This window comes from Mycena indigotica (genome assembly GCF_014461135.1).
Source record: "Mycena indigotica strain 171206Taipei chromosome Unknown Mind.scaff0006, whole genome shotgun sequence".
Taxonomy (NCBI): Eukaryota; Fungi; Basidiomycota; class Agaricomycetes; order Agaricales; family Mycenaceae; genus Mycena; species Mycena indigotica.
In genome coordinates this window covers 920,396-939,662 of record NW_023503005.1, presented here as the reverse complement: position 1 = coordinate 939,662, position 19,267 = coordinate 920,396, and the positions used below count along the sequence as shown (strand labels likewise).

Here is a 19,267-nt window from a genome sequence, read left to right as displayed (position 1 = left end):
TCGACTATTATTGAGAATGTCTTTAGCCACGAGAGCAGGAGCTGAAGAATCAGCGGAGGGTTCTGGGGGCACAAATAGCTTACAAGGTGGACCAACTGGCTTTTTTAAACGTGTTTTGTCGTTCGCTATCCATGGGTGGCCAAACAGGCCTCAAAGCCAACTCTAGAGTACCGAGAGGGACACATCCAAGTTGGTGAGGCACAAGTGCAGAGGCAGAGGTGGAAACTCGAATGTCAAAGTGTGTATTTTAAGCTCTGCCAAATCTCTGCTAACCCATATCCTTTCAGCCTCCATTTGTAACAGTCCTGTAATTGTCACCCGCGTTCACGGGCCCTCCATACTATTCCAATATCCGACTTCGACAACGAGAGTGACAACACCATTCATTCGCGCAAAGCTGCAAGTAGAGATGCCAACTCGTGTGGATGGCTTTTGAGGTCATTGGGACGGCGTGCGTTTTCAAGTGCTTTCAATTCCCTCATCTTGACTGGTGAAACAGTATATGCCGATCCGGACTCTGTTCTGTTACCAGAATCCTCAGCCGGACAGTATGCCAGTTGGTATGTGTGCCAATGCTTCCACATGACGCTGTACATTACTCACCGGCTCAGCAGCTCCTTGCAACGCGCTTAAAATCCGAGTCTTCGCTCGCGGCACTAGGAGGAAGGGAGTTTACTGGACTGGATGAGCTCGGTATTCAGATGGAGGTATGTAATCTTGACATTCGCTACCATTCTATCCGATGCTCATTCATTGTCGTTTCTGATAGCTAGATGGCCTTCACATCTGTCTCAACTACCACGCACGCAAAGGTAAACTACTGGACAATCCAATCTGCTCGTCGCCCTCAAACCCACCACCTCTTCTTGCGCACTGCGACTTGTCTCCACTTACCACTGTGCATTCCCGTTCGGGATTGTGTTTGTCTTCTCCCTTTCTTGTGTCACGCAAGCACTCGCCGTTCAAGAAAGTATCCTTGTCCTGTAGCAGGCTGGCTTTCAAAGCCGCCGAACACAACCCTGGTGCTGTTGTGCCTCAATTTCGTAGGGACTCAGAAGGTACCCGAGCACGTCTTGCTTTAAGCTGAACGAGGGAATGGTTAAAGCATTGACTGACACAGCTATAGAACGAGAGACCACCCCTATGTCTAACTGGTCAGGCAGGTGCAAAATAATGTTGACGCTCAGGGCATGCATGTCATGTCGCTTTGCTTCTACCCCCTGCTGCTGAGTGGGAGAAGAGAGCTAAAGGATACATGTGAAAAGCCTTGTGTATAATGTATGATACTTAAGTCCAACAAATGGAGGATCGGAGTAGACTGTGGTCCGACTGATTGCCTTGATTGCCAATGTATATGCCAGAAAAAATGGCACTGGCCGGATCACAGATCCGAGCACTACATTTTCTGAAAATTTTCTGTGGCAGAAGATTTCTAATCATCTGACCCGGAAAATTTCCAGAAGATTCTCAGAAGATTGATGGAAAATTCTAAATTTTCCGTGACAGAAAAATCCTTGGAAAATCTTCAGAAGATCTTCAGAAAATTTCAAATTTTCTGCGCATTTTCTGGGGCAGAAAATACATTAATGTCCGTAGTGTGAAGAACAAGTCGAGTGGGAGGAAAGGTGGCGACGGTCGAAAGCGCACCAGCACTGGACATGTACAGCAAGTATGATGAAATGCACGGAGTTGTCAGCCAACCCCCGGTTGAGGGGCGGATTCCCAGCAGTCCCGGCTGATTTCAAGTATGAATTTGGCAAGGCCTTTTTCTCTCTCTCTTTCTGTCACACCCACGTGGAAGTGACTCGGCGCGTCGAAAATAACTTTTTCGCTTTGCGCCACGAGCCAGCCGCATGCAACCATCTGAACACTCCTTCCTATACTCTTGATTTCCTCAAAATTTTCCTCTTCCATTCCCGTTTCTAAGAATCCTCCTCCGTTGCCGGCGCTGTGTCGATCAATGAGTTCTTTTTGGAGCGGTGGCATACCAAGCCTGACGAAATTTCTCGCTCTTGCTTCACTAGATTGCCCTGATTTGAGGAAAAGTTCAGTCAGGCGAGGCTTGGACCATAATTGCGATGTTCGAACCTCCTCAAGGGTGCGGATCCACTTCAGAAGCTCGGGCTATCCTTGCTTTCCCTGGATCTCTTGTACGAGGATGGGACTCGAGCCAGTTGATTTTGGCAGCGGCAATATCCACCATTCCTGGATAGATTGCAGAATCTTCTTCAAGTAGCAGTTTCCCTTCATCGAGGAGCGATTCTAGATGTCGCAGGCGGGGAAGATCAGAGCGCCGAAAAGCCGAAAGGTCGAGAGGGTCGTAGTTCTCGCTGTCAGGATCGTCGAAACCGAGCTCTGCAGTGCCAGTGTCATCATTCGCCTGTCCATCGTTGACGGCTCCTTCAACCTTGCTTCGCTTAATGGGCCTGGACTTTGTTAGTGTGGGGCCTTGCTCGTCTTCATTGTCGTTGTCCTCCATATCCTTCCTTTTCTTGTTGTTCTTGTTGTTGTTGCCCTGTTCTTCTTCCGCGCTGCCCCCACCGCCAACGAACGTGAAATTTCTCCCTCCATAGGTTGCGAAAGCAGTTTCCATAATCCGGAACACAGTCCAATTGAATCGTGCCCAAAGAAAATGCCCGGAAACTCTGGACGGTAAGGCAAGGCTGCGAAAATGATGGTCTCGGGCAGTGGCGGGAGATTTGGAGTCCATAAAGAGCGCTACCCATTCACCTCCCCACGGATAGATGGAAAATTGTCCTGTATCGAAGATCCGCTCATTTATGTCATGCCGGAGAGTGATAAGGTTGTCGCCCGTATTGACGGCCTGTCGGTGGCCCGTGTAGGCCAAATCATGGATCGCGAGCTACTCACCTTGTCAATAGAGAACAGAAAAATGGCCAACTCCGAGTCCGTACCCATTCTTGACAATCTTCGGGCACGAGGTGCGAGGCGTCCAACGCTACCATCTCGTCGTCCCCCGTCAATAGACATTTCCCGTCCATATATTTCACCGCGACATCAATCATCGTAAGATCTAGACCGGCGTTTACAGGTGTTGCTACGCGTTGCCATTCTGCCGGCGGGGGAGAGGGAGACCAATGGCTGAAAGAGCGACATAGGGGCCAGCTTGGGCATTCAGAGATAAAATCACAATCGTTCCACTAATTAGCTCACCAAAGCGTTGGCGGCTGTCCTTTAATGAGGAAAACATAACGCCCAGGCCGTATCCAAGCATCGGACACAGGCTCGCGCTCATAGTCGTGGCCCCGAAACAAGAACAAGTCACCATCCGCATTGTTAGCGATGGCGCGCGCAGCAGAAAGAAGGGCATCAGTCGGGTACAAGTAGACAAGAGATTCCGCTGTCGGATCGAGAGGGAAGACCGCCTGAGAATAGAAGAAACGTGGCGGTGTGTAACCATTATGGAGGAGGTGCACATCCTCGCAAGGAGCCCGGGCTCTATTAGAGCTAATCTCTGCTCGAGGGTGGAAGGAATCGACATTCACAAACTGATTTAAGTTTGTGCTCATACACACCGAATCTTGCACTGATTGTCACGACCTCCGCATCAACCCATGCCGTGTCACAATTTCCCATGTCAACGGGTGTATTCGGACCGACCCTCTTGATGTTAAAAAAATTACTTTCTGTATGTAGGTAAATATGTTGCAGATTTGGAGATAAAATATCTTATCCATGACAAAAATTTGAGGTTTTATTTAGACTGGATTGACCACCAAGTATTTAGGCAAATATTCAAAACAGGTATTTATGAGTCTAATCAGTTTGTGCTACGCCGCTGGTCGGCCTACCTTGAATCATTGAGGGGTAGACTTGTGACCACCTGTGACAAGTGAGTCATAAATGTCACTGGCCACGTGAACATGACCGGACGCGTCTAACCTCTATTTTCTCTTAAGCCAGCTGGGTATCTACACCACGAAACATCTTCGCCACGTGTCCCCCAACATGCTGAACCCCGAGTCCGAACCCAACCAATACACCCACATCCACAACAATCAGCTGCACAACCGCCAGCATAAACCGTGGCGCGAAAACCTTCCAGACCATTAGGTGCCTCCGAAGAATCGCGGCACTGACCGCAGCGCCAAAGAGCAGTGACGCGTAATAGAGCATTATGCCTAGGCCCGCGATAACGCTCTCGCCGTGGATCTGTGTGTCTGGCCGTGTTTTATTCTTTTTCTGGTCGGAGGGTAAGGGAGAGCGGTTCCAGAGGGAAAGAAGTGGGACCGCAAGCGCGGCAAGGAGAATTGCGCCAACCGAGTTGAGAATGACTGTCGTTGCGGAAAGCGAAAAGTGCATTGTGGGGGTGAGGAGGAAGGCCGTTTTCCATTGGATGGAGGAGATCACGGCTTGATGGCCCGTTCCGTAAAATGCGTGTAGCCCAAGGAGAGCAACCGGGACGATGTCCGCAAATGTTATGGGCGGAGAGCGCGTCGGTCGGCGGTTGGGCTCGAGAAGAGCAGATGGGTTTGAGGCAGCAAGAGTATCGAATAGCCGGACATCACGTGTGCTGTCGATGACTTCAAGGTGTGCCATAAGAGCGACAACCATCAGTCCAAGCACGAGTTGGCCAGTGAGCTGTGTGGTAAGATATATAACCGCAAGGAACCCGCTCCAGAACAACAGATACGACGAGCCGAAGGCATTCGCGTAGCCAATGACTGTGACTTGTCGCTTTTCGTTAGTAGAGTTAGGTGTTGCTTCGATAATGTCCAAGCACAGCGGGACGGTCCACCACAGGAGCCCTCCACCAAAGACAAGCAGCACAATTGATCGAGCAACCCATGTTCTGGCAATACGCAAGAGCGCGGCTAATTCTGCGTCTACGACCCCCGCCGAGTCTGCCCATTCCACGAACCAATACCCAGCTCCAGCAGTAAGAGCTGGCAAGAGGATCGCGGGTAAAAAGATTTTGGCAAGGCCTAAATGTGAGCGCGATACTCGAAGGAACCTCCGGAGAGTCCACGGAATGGCAAATGCTGTCGGGAGGGCCATATACAGTACCAAAGTTGGGGGAGCAGGAAGCGACGAAGAAGCGTAGAATGTCACGTGACAATATGGCTGCTGTTCCTCACGGCACACTGTGCTGATGGACATTAACCGGACACAGACGGCAAAGAGAAGCGAGAAGCCAAGGATGCGATAGCGGAGTCGGGGAGTCGGAGCAGAGACACCTTTCCTGATAAACGGTGCCAAGGAGGAGACGAGTAAGAACGGAACCATTCTGTCTTCCCAGAAGGTAAACGAGTTGGAGGTGAATGCGACGGAATGCAATATGAGCAGAATAACCGGCAGGGAAAAGGAGCTGAAACTAGGCGGAGATGAAGCAATCAAGACGACACACGCCATCAGCATAGCGCCGAAAACGCAAACATCGAGTGCATCCATTCCAGTTAAGGATGTTTCGAGCACATAGTAGAGCCCTAAGCCCATGATGGACCCAATTGCCGCGCCTCGGACGTAGTTCATAAGCTGGCTCTCTAACCACTCGTCCCAGCGATCTCCCACTTTCGAAAATCCCGAATAAGCCGCCCATGTTGCAACGATGCCCACACCCAACAGTACCAAGCCGAGTCCCATCAAGACGGGGTTGAACTGGGCCCATATCGCTCTGCAAGCAGCAACTGCTACTCGTGTGTAGTTGACCAGGGTAATCAGATGTTGCTCGTTGGTTAATGTGGTTGATTGCGTTGCGGTCCAGGCATTCAAGAGGTTTGGCCACGCGTCATCGAGTTCAGAGCCAGAGGCACTGGCTCGGTAGGCGTCAAGATAATCCTTGATTTGCTGAACGTTGATAGCAAGGGCGTTCTCAAGCGTTTGATCGCGCCAGAAGAGCTCTGGAATTATACTTCCGAGGTTATTGAACGGTATTGGAAGGCCGAGAAGGAGGGAAAGGGACGGAACGATGTCGATTTGTTGAATCCAGCGATGAGAGTTGGGTGCATTCGGAAATGTTTTATATTGCAACAGTCCGGAAGGGATTTTTGACGAGGAAGTCGACAATGGAGCGCCTTTGCTGTACACCCACATAGCGGAAGAGGTCTCCAGGTCACCGTCACCACCATGATCACCTGAACGGTCCATTCCATGGTCTCCGAGAACCACCAGGAGAGTGTCGTGATCCAGCAAGTCAACTACCCGCCGTAGAACAGTGTCCATCTGTTTGAGTTTGTCCTTCATGCTGGAATGGTCTGGCCCAACTCGATGTCCGACATGGTCGACCCCAAGGAAATGGCCAATAAGAAAGTCGAATGGCTTCGAGTTATCTTCTAGCAGGGGGAAGATGTGGCGAATGACGCCTTCGTCAACGGTGTGCAAGTCTTCCACGTTGAATGAATCTTCGGGAAAGGTCATATTCAGCGCGAAAGAGTCCGGATAGACAGACATCCAGGTATCGTCTCCCATGAAAGCAATCTGGCCCGAATCAGACATGCTTGGACACAAACATATACGCACCTTCTTTCCCGCTAGCCTTAACTGCTTCATTATCGAATCCTCCGCAATAGCCGAACCTCCAAAGTTATTCCCAATGTCGACGAACGTGGGCAGCGACCCGGTCGTAAGCGCCTTTATTCTTTGCAGCGTGGCTGTTGGAGCGTCGGAATACGCGTTGAACAAGAACGAATTCTGTGGATGCGCGGCGGTCAGCTCATGCGGGAGCGTAAGGATGTTATGGTGGAATGGGGAACTTGGAACGGGTGGGTTGGGAGAGATGAAATCGAAGCGGAGGGAGTCTATGATGAGTAGGACCGCGCGTTTATGGGTGGGGGGAAGGATACACGACTTGTCGGGACATTGAGTGAAGTTTGGGAGTGAGAGACGTGTAAGTAGGAAACCAGATGTGAATAGGTAAATGCCAGCTAGGTGAACAAGAAATACGAGTGAGAGGAGGGCGAAGCCTTTGGAAAAGGCCATAATATTGTCTATCCACAGAGGTGCATCAAGTTGGGAGATAAATGGGTGTTGTCCACGTGACTTCTTGCCACATTTTCTTGAAATTCTTCACTTCTGACTTCATCCAACTCATCTTCGCGAGTGCATTTAGGCAATCTCATCGCACCACACAGCCGGCGCGTATGACCATGTTTTCCGCTTACTGCTCTACTTCGTCAACGAAGCTCAATGAAGAATGATTGCCAGAACAACGACGACGGAAAATATGCCCGAACTCGAACTGGTATACCGCGGACTCATATCCAGCCAATAATGTGGAGGCCAATATCAAATCCGAGTTTGTAGGTCCAGCACGTTGCTTGAGAAGCTTGTGCCGCGTGGGAGTCGGACTTGGTCTGAGCAGTCACTAACCAACGATGAGCGAAGCTATGGATCTATATACTCATCTTATTCAAGCTGCGACCCTACAACGAATAGGCAATGTGGACATTGTGGCGTTCGACCGCCGAGACAATCACAAACGTTTTCCTAGCGAGGACCGATATTACACAGAAGATTGGAAACTCTTGAACGGGATCTGGAAGTTGGCCATTGTACTCGACGGTGTGTTTGTTGCTCGTGGGAGATGTGAGGGAATAGGATATTCATTTTTTGCTCTGCTCAGGTCATGGTGGGACTGCAACAGTGGATTTTGTTCTTGAACGTTTACCTTCAATGCTGAAACTGGCTCTCGAGTCGGCTCTCCAAAAGGGATCCGCCACCGTCGACGACGCAACTCTGACGAACATGATGTCCAAGACTCTCATCGACATTGAAGAAGAAATTAAGAACGACTTGCTGTCGCTTATTCCCACCGACCCAGACGCACTGGCCAAGTTCGACGCTGCTGCCGCGCTGCAGGATAGTCCCGGAAACTTAAACGTGAAGCTGAAGCGGGTGCTTTCGGGGACGACTGCCATGGTAGCCTTGATCGACCCCGACAAACGTGTCCACATTGCGAGTGTAGGAGATTGCGATGCTTGTAAGCAAGTCGTTCTTTCATGATCAATCCCAGCTGACGATAGCAAGTTCTTTGTTTCCTCGCAGAGGACGGATCGTGGGACAGCCGGCACATGGGCTTCGCCCACCGATGCACAAATTCAGCTGAGAAAGCACGAATCTTGGCTGAACATCCAGGGGAGCCTGATTGCATCAGTAGCTGGGGTGTACCCAGATTACTCGGCTTACACACCCTCAGTCGTGGTGGGTTGACTCCGGCATTCTCATCTACTTTTTTTCTCTAAGCCGGTCAAATTAGCGATTGGCAACACGTATTTTAACCTCCCAGTCAATGTTATTCAAGTCATCGGAGCTGGGCGCGGCGAAGATTTCGAGCAATCCTTTCTCGATCTTGTCAAGACCCCACCATACCTTTCCAACGTCCCTGAGGTCGCTCACGATCATATTGACACCCAAAAGTTTCTCGTCCTAGCCTCGGATGGACTGGAAACTGTGGTGCGCCGAAAGTTGCCATCTGACCCAGTGTCAATCGGCAAATTGTGTGGTGCTGCCGCCACCAAGGGTCAAACCGCTGGCCGCAATCTTGCGGGCGAAATTCTTTTTGAGGCAATGGGTGGCGACAGCGAAGGCAACATAGTCGTGCCGGCGATTGAGGGGAAATTGAAGGGCCGCTTGGATGACGCCACAATTCTGGTCATTTCGTTGTAAAGTGGTTTGGCTTCACGGACAATTTACGTCTCCTTTGCGAGTCGACGAGAAAGTAATCGTCTATCAATATATGTTTCAGGACCTCGTGCGCAAGGTACTCAGTGGGCAACTTGGCCGCTCCTCCAGCGATCTGTCAGTGAATTTGAACTGGAGGTACCGAAAAGTGAGGACGGGGAAGCACTGACTGGAGACCCGAACCATGTGTTGTCGACTCGAAAAAACCCTGATGGGAGGAGTAATGTCTGAAAACAAGGCGTTGCAATGAATGGTGAGATGAAGCATCCAATCTCGGTCTCCTGGTGAAGCACTGTCTATTCCAGGTTTAATTGACGAAAGGAGCTCCAAATCCAATGGAAGTAGGGTTCCAGCGGTATCAGTTTAGAGTTGAGACACGACTACGGGAACGGACGCGGAGTAGCCGAAAGAGTAGTGCCCTGGTCCCTGGAGAGGTTGGGAGCATTGCCGGAGCGATCACATCCACGGCGACGGTAAGCAAGATGCGGGGAAGGCCCGGAGGAAACACACGAATGGGATGATCGAAGCAGCTTACTAAGTAAGTGCAGCCCTGCAGTACGAAAGAAATCGAGGTTGATGGATTTCAACAAGACTGGAACAAGGACCATCTTCTGAGCCCTCGAGCATAGGCGAACGTGCCTTTCAAAATTTCTCGACACTGACAACGCCTCATGTTATTGCCGGGCAAAAGAGCACGAAAGGGGATGGCGAAATGTCGAGAGTGTGAACTGGGACGAGAAGAGCGGGGGACAACTTCCTTGCCAAGCACAAAGCCTGTGTGCATTCGGACTGCGGCGGCGTGGGATATCAGGCCACCTCGCATGTCGAGCCCACAGTCCTAAATGGTCACTTAAGCGTTTCCAAAGGTCAATGGTTGGTGACATCATAGGGTAAGCTATCCCACCATCGACGATTCTCAGTTGACTTGGAGGGCGTGGTTGGTGGACAATGCAAGATCCTTCAAGTTGAAAGAAAGAACTAATAACTGTCAGCGCTTCAGTGTCAATAATTGTCTGGAGCAGCCCTTCATACCACGCTCTAATTTTGCCTCGCCGAAGTGCTTGGAACAATCGGCCACAATTGAAGGTCGCCGCGGCGACGCACATCCCAAGGATGATCCCCAACTGCGCGAGAAAAGTCTGTGCAGTAAGGCAGAATGGCGATTAATAGAAGCAAGACGACATAGAAGTTTGCATGACATAACTCCCAGGGGAGTTGAGCTTCGTCTTCGATCAGTTCACATAGACATAGTCTGTTTTACCGGCGACTTACCGGTCCATCCAACACAAGATGTCGCCATCTCAGGCCAACGGGAGCAATACAGGGGACTGCAGAGAATAAGAAAACCTATAAAATGGGCCAGGATAGTATCTTCAGACTTCACTGGCAAACGCTCAGTTCCAACGCAACACTCGACTCAAACATGCGATTCCTTCCTACCTTGCTCCTTTTCTTCGCCACTGTCGTCTTTGCGCGCCACGGTGGAGATGATAATGGCAATGGCCGTCACGGAAACGACGACCGCACTCGTACAGTGACCGTTACCCAAACGGTTGCAGCGCGCAGCGCCAAGTTCACCAACGTTGCGGTAAGAGACGCCGCTATGAACTAGTATCGAGACTGAGTGATAATGTTAGCTTGTCGAGCGCAAACACGGAGGGGACGACGGACCCAACGACAACGGCCACCACACAAAACGCCGCCACGGAGGGGACGATGGCCCCAACGACAATGGACATCACGGAAATGATGACAATGGCCGGCATGGAAAGCGCCGCCACGGTGGAGACGACAATGGACGCCACGGTAATGACGACAATGGCCGCCACGGAAACGACGACAATGGCCGCCACGGAAAGCGCCGTCACGGTGGGGACGACAATGGCCGCCACGGCAATGACGATAACGGCCGCCACGGAAACGACAATGTTCTTACTGCTGTAAGTCACGGCCAGCCCGCTCGGGGAGATGCAAGCTGAATATGACCATTTAGCGCCGCCATGGAGGTGACGATGGCCCCAACGCGGCGCAGGAAGGCACGCGCACACGACGTCGCGACGTGCGTCGGCCCCACACTCGGCGATCACTGGCGTGACCACTCCCGGCCTTCTATGTAGCAAAATGGCACGATTCCCCCAAAAAAAACGGGTACACGAGAAACACCAAGTATCTACGGCCAATACCGCTCGCGTCTCTGGAGCCTGCCGACTATGGCAACCTGGTCAGCAACCTGGGCGACAACGACAAGCCGGCTTACGCGAGCCACACAGGGCAGCTCGGACAGCAATTTTCAAGGCTTGTCTGGGGCTGTTGGAAATGATACGTCTAGATAAGTGTCGACCTAGCTCAATCTCAGTCCGCGAAACGCCCAGACTGAGAGAAAAAAACTCACCTGTGGGGACAAGGGTCAGCGTGTTTAACGTACAACGGACAAGTCGGTGGGGCCGTCAGTCGGCGAAACAGCGTGCTTACTGACCAAAGACCTAACTTATTCTCAGTTCGCGAATCGCCCGGACCGAGGAAAAACGCACCTTTGACAGAGTAGGGCAACGGTAGAATGGCGGGATGCATGGATTGCGCGGCCCTGGAACGAGGTCAGCGAGCCAGAACAATTTGCTACAAACTAACCATTCAGACAGTGTCGTCTCGCGCCGGTCGACGTACCCAGCGCAGAGTTTGGGACACGCGAGTGGCAGACTTTTCGGACACGCCAAGGAGCAACTCCTGGTGAAAGCTCAGCCCGCGAAACGAAGACCTCGACGGAAAACTCACCAAACAAAGAGTAACACAACCTGCGGAGCGAGGGTTCAGCGTCGCAAGCATAGTCATAACTTTCATAACAAGGTCCGTGTTGCAAGGCCAACCACGGAACTCACCATTCTGGAAGCGGTAAGTGCTCTATTCGAGGACAGCGCGAACAACTCACCCATTCGACAGCCCGTCGCATCAATCGCTGGGAGGTCAGTCAAGTCTTCAGGTGCGCGTTGGTTGGGTTTGAAAGTTGACATCCTGGGGAAAGAGGTAAGCAACAACGCGTGGCTCGGGACTGACTTATCGAACGAAGGAAAAGGGAAAGTATTTACAACAGACAAGTACACGATGTAACGAGGTACCATGTGCAATCCGAGCAGCTTCTGTTGGCCAGCAGTCAGCGTGGTTAGAAGTCGCCAATCACTCCAAACTGAAGAAGGTGAGGGAGTGTAGTTGAAGAGGAAAGAATGACACTGACTTGGGTGTTGTGGTGTCCCGGAAAATCTCGCGATTGCAGCGCAAAAGATTATTGCTGAAATTCTTTAGTTTGTCACACAATATTAGAGTCATAAAATAAAACTCACTCACAGGCCGTGGGGGAAGGAATGAGACTTCTGATGCGCCTGCGGCGCATCCATCGCACTCGCGCTCCCCAATGACGACAAGAAACGCGACAGCACGAGAAACGTTGTTGCGAGTACGCCACGCTCAAGTCCAGGGCGTTATGCACGCCTCCGGCGGCAAAATCCTGCGAAAAAGTGAGCTTTAAAAGGCGAAAAAATGAAGCAGAAATAAGCTTACGTAATCGTTACATACAAGCAAATTTCGCTGTCGTTTTCGCGCAATTGAGGGGGTTTCTGCCGCGGGAAATGAGCCAGAGGTGGGATACAATCAAGCTGGAGGCGACCATTGCAAGCGGGCTGTACTGACTTCTTGAAGATGTTTCAGCAGCTCGCGTTCTCCACGACGACCACCCAGCTATTGTTGTACTTGTGGCGAAGGGAAGTGTCTGAAAACAAGTCAGCAAACCGGAAGTAAAGGACAACGGAGCAAACTCACGTTTGCTTAATGCACATTGCCTGATGCGCCTGACGGCGCATGCTTCGTGCTCGCCAACAACGATGACCACCAAAGCTAACCCAGACAAACTCGACGCGCCTAACGGCGCTTTCCCTGCGTTCGCAAACGACAGCGGCGCCAGCGAAAGAATAAGAGTTATTGCCATGAGTTCGTTAAGTCCCAGTCCAGTGCGTTATGCACGCCTCCGGCGGCAAAATCCTGCGAAAAAATGAGCTTTGAAAGGTTAAAAAATATCGCCAAAAGTCATTACGTAAGCGCAGCGGTACATGTAAATTTACGCTCGTTTTCACCCATTTGAGCGTGTCTGTCGCGGGAAATTAGCCAGAAGGAGAGAGGAATCAAGGTAGAGACCAGCCTTGTTGGCGGGGCAGAAGGATTTCAAGGCCTGTGGGGGAAGGCGGGTTCGTGTTGGGTGTAGGTGCTGACTTGCTGAAGGAATTGGAGCAAGACTGTGTTACCTTTCAATAACAGTTGATAGTGTGATAAAAGCAACGCACATTATGACTCCCTTCACTTCCTCCAATTAGAGCATGTTCGACACCGGTGAGGATGAGCGAGCTGCAACAAGGTAAGCATGTATGCGTCAACATGTTTTGGCCACGTACCTAGACTGCTGCTTGTTGCTCCACGGCCCCATTCCCACCCATGCCCATCGACAGCGTTGCCAAGTTTGAAGCCGAAGAACGCGCTGCAGAAGAAGTAAGCCAACGAAACAGAGAAAGTACAAATCCGCACCTCTCAGTTCAAAAGACGCGAGGTAAGTGCCGACTGGTAGCAGCGTAAGCAAACAGGTGTGAATGTCGAGCCCAAAGACAGATCGTGTGTCGAAGAGGAAATGGTCGAAAGCAAGTCACGCCGATTCGTGTGACGGCACGCGATAATCTTGCCTTCCTCCTTGTCGGCACTCTCAGTTGCCCACACTCTCCCACTTCAGATCTGCCCCTGGCAAAGTCGGCAAGGACTCAGGCGCCGTCTCTCAAACCACTCGGCCAAAGTCTACGGCTACAACTACATCAATCTCGCCTTCTGCATGCCGACTCAACCCGGAGACGTAGTGGCTTGAAACGGGTAAGCTGTGGGCATATCTCGGCAGACTAACATGCTCAAGACGGACCGGCTTCTCGGCAACGACTGCACTGGAGACGAATGCGAGTGGGAGACCGATTAGGAAGGGAAGGGAAATGCCAACTGCAACAACGAGCACTGTCTTCCCGAGCGCTGGTTCGACTCGACACTAACGACGAGCGGAGCAAAAGGAAGTGGAGGGTGTGAGCTTTAACGAGAAGGTGAGGGTTGTCCCAGAGAATGACGAGGCAACTCACCAAACGCGCAACCCGTTGTCTGGCGACACTCTCGACGTCTTCAAGAACAACCACCAAATCCCTTCAGCCCACAACCAACCTCGGCTCCAACAACGACCACTATCTGCCTGAGTTCTGACTCAAGACGGGACTGACGATGACGACCGCAGTTTGCTTTCCCGAGAAGAGCGGACATCAGCGCAATAATGCACAAGACCACAGCTACAACTCACCCATCTCGTCGGGAAACCCAATGACTACCACACCACTCGGCTGTTGTCGGCGACGACAAGAACACGGTCTCCAACATAACAAGTAAGTACCGACTCATTATCACCAAATAATGACTTACCGGTGTCCCAAGCATTGACCACAAGCCGCTCTTAAAGCATGTTGACGCCGTCCTCGTCGTTGAGAGAGAATCGTCTCAAGAACGCGAAGGAGGTCAGCCAATGCAGACAACGACAGCTTACCAGTTGTCAAGGTCGACAAGCAGGTCAAGACGATACCGAAGCCTTGGCTGCCGTGGTCCACGACGTTCCCGACCACAACCGCCTGCTGCAATCAAGTTAGCGCAAGAAAAATCTCAGCGAAGAACATACTGTCAAAGTCGCTCGGCCCGAACTGTCCCACCAGCAATCCAATACCACCATGGACTCTGCCTCGTCTACAAAGTTGACTGCTGCAATCAAGAACACTCGGCGAAGACATACTACTGTTCCGCCCCGACTTGTACCAGCCCAAGCAAGTGCGGCATACAACGGCAGGGTTCGGCTTGCCACCCTGAATGGTCCCGCACATCGGCCTCGTCGTCCAACCGAGTGAACGAACGCATCAGGACGACTTCCCTTCGCGCCGCAAGTAGGCATCGATGAGGTGAACGACGGCGATATCGAGAAATGGGAGGGAGAGCGTTGTCATCGACGAACTCGAGAAGAGGGAGGAAAGGAAGGGATGATGGGAGAATGGGAAACCGGTCGGGCTTTTATACCCTCAGCCTCCGGAACGCCCACTAAGCGAGTTACATACCGATTGACAGTTGTACCTAGCGCGGGATTTGAGTCAAGTCGGAAGATGTAAATTGTGTGGGAATGCAACGTAGGCAGTTAGGATGATTTTAAGCTCCTGTAGTATTGGCTGGATGTTCCTACTACTGAATTCAATGAAATGTTACTGGTACCAGCCACCCCAAGCTTCATCATCCGCGATAAATGTGGAACTGAGTTTTCGGAAATCGCAGGAAATGCATCGCTAGCGATGCTCGGAACGCCCATGGATAAGGACTTGACACCTGACGTGATGCTTCTGGTGCGTTTGCTAAGCGCAGCGCAAGACCGCCGTTGAAAACGGCAGCGTAAATTGCAACATCTGGACAGATTAAGCACTAGTTCTAGCCTTTGGGTGGATCGGAGGACGGAGATGGATGCGTGCTTACGTAAGCGTAATTTCTGTAAATTATCAAGGTAATCGGCGAAGAATAGCATGCATAAATTGCAAAAAAGTCGGAATTTCAGGTACATAAAATATACACATTTTGGGAGATATATATCGCGGGAGGACGCGCCGCAAGTCAACTGGTATGCTCACGTAATATATTTTCTCAAAATTGGAAGGCATTCGGAGCGTTTTCGAGGCCACGGGCCTCGAAATACTGCGACAATTTCCTTTTTAGTCGAGTGGTGTTAGGTCACGTGACCTTATGTTCTGGATCCATTTTGTAGCTCAAAGTGCCAGAAAGGTCTACATACTAATGTCACAAGCGATATTTACTTTGGATTCTAAAGCAGTATGAAAAAAGCAAAACACTCAGTCGAACGAGGAAAGTAGCAGCGGCAGCGGCACCGCGGCATAACCACTGTTCCATAGGTCCATTTCCGGCCTAGCCAGGCGCAATTACTTCACAACAAGCCCGACCCGCCAAACCCACCCTGTCAGCAAATTCAAGTTTGCCGCTCCGAATTTGCATTTATCTATGGGCTTGGCTCGCCGCACCCATTCTCATTGGCAGCGCCCAAACGTACGCGACACGCCGGAGTCGGATCTCCGCTCATGATTTACTATCACAACGGCATTTGCTTGCCAATATCAAATTTGATGCTTTAGTTTCGGAACTTGGGGAACAATCCAAAAGCAGCCAGAGGACTGTACTGGAGACTTTCAGGTTTTGTTTTCCACTTCCAGGTAAGTAAGTACACTACTTACTATGTGGGGAGCATCATTGTTATCATGATAAGAACTGATGTGTGACACGCTTCCGTTTCTCCGCCATGTTGACGACATGAACGAGCTCACCGTCTTTACGTGCGACCTTACGACAAGGCTTGGCAAGTCTCCGAGTCCAAGCGCGTTTGCAACCCTCCCTCTGCTTGCTGCAGAGGCAAGTATCAACCACTTGCTTCAACAAAACTTGAACACGCAAGACAGCCGCATGTCGCCTGAAGTTTAACACTACTTTTCCCGGTGAACAATGTCGTCAACAATGTCGCTTGTACGCTTAGAACTTAGGCGCGAAGTAACATCAAGTCACACTGTCGCCTCTTTTTCTCTCTCTACCACCACCCAAGTCCGTATTCCACCCAGCGATGCCTCAAGGAAGGTTACCTCTGGCAAAACCTGCATCACTGTGAGTGGTTCTGCACGTTCAACGCTCAGGGCTTGTCCTCATTGTCTTCGCAGCGCCGTTTCGACGAGCCCTGGTCCCGCGACGGTCTCAACGCGCTTGTAGACCAGCTCCCGGCTGGTTCGTTTTGAGCTCTGTCGACGGCGGGTTGTACTCATCAGCACTCCAGTCATGGCCTCTCCAGCGCCGCAACACAAGCAGTTGCGACTCGAGGGCATTCATTTTGCCAACGGGTGAGTAATGTGTTGTTGTAAGATGATGACTCACGAGACATATCATTAGACTTGTCAGCCGAAACGGCTTGCTGGCGGTCGAGGAAGCTGGTACTCGGGTCTTGTCACCTATGCCCTCTCGAAAAGCACCCATCCACGCGTCCCCCCGCCACGTTTATGCTCGCTGAGTCGTCCAAGTCTTGGGAATCCACTAGCGACGCACATGGTCGTAAGTAGCATGTTTGAGAGTATAAGCAATGACTCACAAGGCACATTATTAGGTTTGGCACGTCTGTTGCCTGTTTATCTCTCGACCTTTGGCTGTGCCCTTCACTCCCGCCACCGCCATAGTCCCATCTCGGGCTAGCGCCATTGAACCATCTGGCTCCCGCCTTTGCTACTGCCCATTTCTGGGCTAAGAATGCTGCCCTGGCTTCCTGTCCGAGTCCGCACCGGCCCACCTACTCGGGCATTGCGTGCGCGTCAATTTCATTCGTGCTTTATGCCGCCCCACCCCGCCTTCCTGCAACCCCATCGTGTGGTCCGCCTGATGCACGCGCCATCATATTTCAGGCCGCCAACCAAGTCCGTCAATTCCGGGCTCCATTACCGCCCGACTGCCTCTCCGTGCCGGCCAGCGTCTGAACCTAACTGGGGCGCCAAGTTACATCGCTTACCCGACCATCCCCTTGGGCAACGACGCCCTCTCAAGTTCCTGCGGCGAGCTCGACACATACAAGCCGAGCCCAGCTTGCGACTTTCGCCAACGCCAAGCACGCCAGCCTCGACGATGCTCAGCTTGAGCTTGACGTCGACATACTGGGGCTAGTCCATCGCGGCAACACGCGCGCGCCTGCCCATGACATATCCGACACACTTTCCCTGCAGCGAGTCACGACGAGCGATGCGGGATTCTGGGCGACAGCTGCACGCCGCAAGTGACCAAGCCACCATGCTGTCAGTAAGTCTATTGACTTTGGTTGGTTGTGCACTTACTGATTCCTTGAAAGCTGCGCCACAATTGGCTTTCTCCACGATCCAAATACTATCCGCCCATCGACCGTGTCATCTTCTTCACTCCCAACGGCAACGAGTCACAACCGGTGTTCGACCGACTCGCTTTGCTGGGCCTGAACAACCGCCATTCAACAATTTCATTCGTGCTTAATGTGGCTCTTACGGCTCCACTGATGTCGGCCCTCGACATCGTGATCTTCGACGGCGACTTCCAGTCACTGTCAACGCTGTTGTAAGATTTGCTTCCTCATTTACTCTGGTTTGTATTGAGTCCCTTCACAGATTTGCATTGCGTCAAGTTTGGCATTGACTATTCGACTTGGCACGCTCGCTGCGCTAAGGCGGGCCAACCTTTCCTTCACCAACCCAACCCATGGTCGACTACCCTCACTGCCTTTACCGACATTGCGGTCCACACCGACCTCTCATTCACTCGCAATGCTTGCTCGCCAACAAGTCATGACTCACGACAATCCTTTGACCGCCCTCGTTCTACTAGTACTGGCAGTAATGTGCCTGGAGTTTCACGCACGACCAGCCAACGCACCGCTCTGGCTGCCATCACCACCCTCTTGTCATATCATTCACACCGCTGCCACCCTTCTCGCTCGCTGCATGGAAATCCCTCCAGGGAGGGCGGACGTTGTCGTGCTCCGAGTTGCCGGCGCTTCCCCTCTTCACTCCCGCCATCAACAGGCGACAACTATGCGGAGGAGTCACCAGTGTCATCACTGGTTTTGGTGGCCGACCTTCCCGTCGTTCCCGCGCCGCCAACACGGTAGTCTGTGTGCCGGACATTAGTTTGGCCTCAGCCTCTTGCTTCATTGGACTAGCAAGCCATCCAGACAGGGCAAACATCGTCGAGCACCAATTGCAAATCCATCTCCCACAACACCTCTCATTCGGACAACGGCACGGATGCCTTTGGAGTCGCCAGCGTCATCACTGGCTACGGTCTTGGCGCCATCACCGCGGTCGAGTTTGCATTTGAGCACCATACTCTCGCGATTGTCGACTCAACTGTCTCGGACTACTTGGGAAGGCCACTCGGTGAGTGGCTTAGTCATCTTTTTTTTTGTTGCCCTCGCCGCGCTGCCTTCGGGAGGGGAGACTACGCACGGATGTTGAAGGAAGTGCAGAATGGGGTTCTCTTCCCGGAGCACGCGTTTGCTAAGGCTAATTAACGCGTTTTTGGGTACCTCTCATACTTTGTCCAGCCAAAACCATGCCAAAACTGATAAAAACGCGCAAGTCCCAAATTAAAACGCGACGCACGTGACCGCGTGGACTTGGCGTGTGGGAGGCTAGTCATTAGTAGACACTTGTACACTTGACTAGAAACCAGACCCATTAATATCATTCTCAAAGCTATGGATCTACAACAAATGAAAACAAGTCGTTGCAATGAACGGTGAGATGAAGCATCCAATCTCGGTCTCCTGGTGAAGCACTGTCTATTCCAGGTTTAATTGACGAAAGGAGCTCCAAATCCAATGGAAGTAGGGTTCCAGCGGTATCAGTTTAGAGTTGAGACACGACTACGGGAACGGACGCGGAGTAGCCGAAAGAGTAGTGCCCTGGTCCCTGGAGAGGTTGGGAGCATTGCCGGAGCGATCACATCCACGGCGACGGTAAGCAAGATGCGG

General features: G+C 51.7%; 2 protein-coding genes across 2 annotated transcripts; one reads left to right on the top strand and one right to left on the bottom strand.

Moving 5' to 3' along the window:
- Positions 1 to 3,915: 3,915 nt before the first annotated feature.
- Positions 3,916 to 6,972, bottom strand: MIND_00675700 (GPI ethanolamine phosphate transferase 3; the record flags this gene model as incomplete). The annotated part of the gene is made up of 2 exons (XM_037363472.1): positions 6,481 to 6,972; positions 3,916 to 6,438 (listed from the first exon to the last, which is right to left on the bottom strand). Exons 1-2 carry the CDS (start codon positions 6,937 to 6,939, stop codon positions 3,916 to 3,918), a joined length of 2,982 nt encoding a protein of 993 aa, XP_037219116.1. The 5' UTR covers positions 6,940 to 6,972.
- A 362-nt stretch (positions 6,973 to 7,334) lies between these two features.
- On the top strand, positions 7,335 to 8,625 carry MIND_00675600 (Serine/threonine protein phosphatase 2C; the record flags this gene model as incomplete). Its single annotated transcript, XM_037363471.1, has 4 exons — positions 7,335 to 7,521; positions 7,583 to 7,939; positions 7,987 to 8,160; positions 8,216 to 8,625. The coding sequence occupies 4 exons, from the start codon at positions 7,335 to 7,337 to the stop codon at positions 8,623 to 8,625; spliced, it is 1,128 nt and encodes a 375-aa protein (XP_037219115.1).
- Positions 8,626 to 19,267: the final 10,642 nt, after the last annotated feature.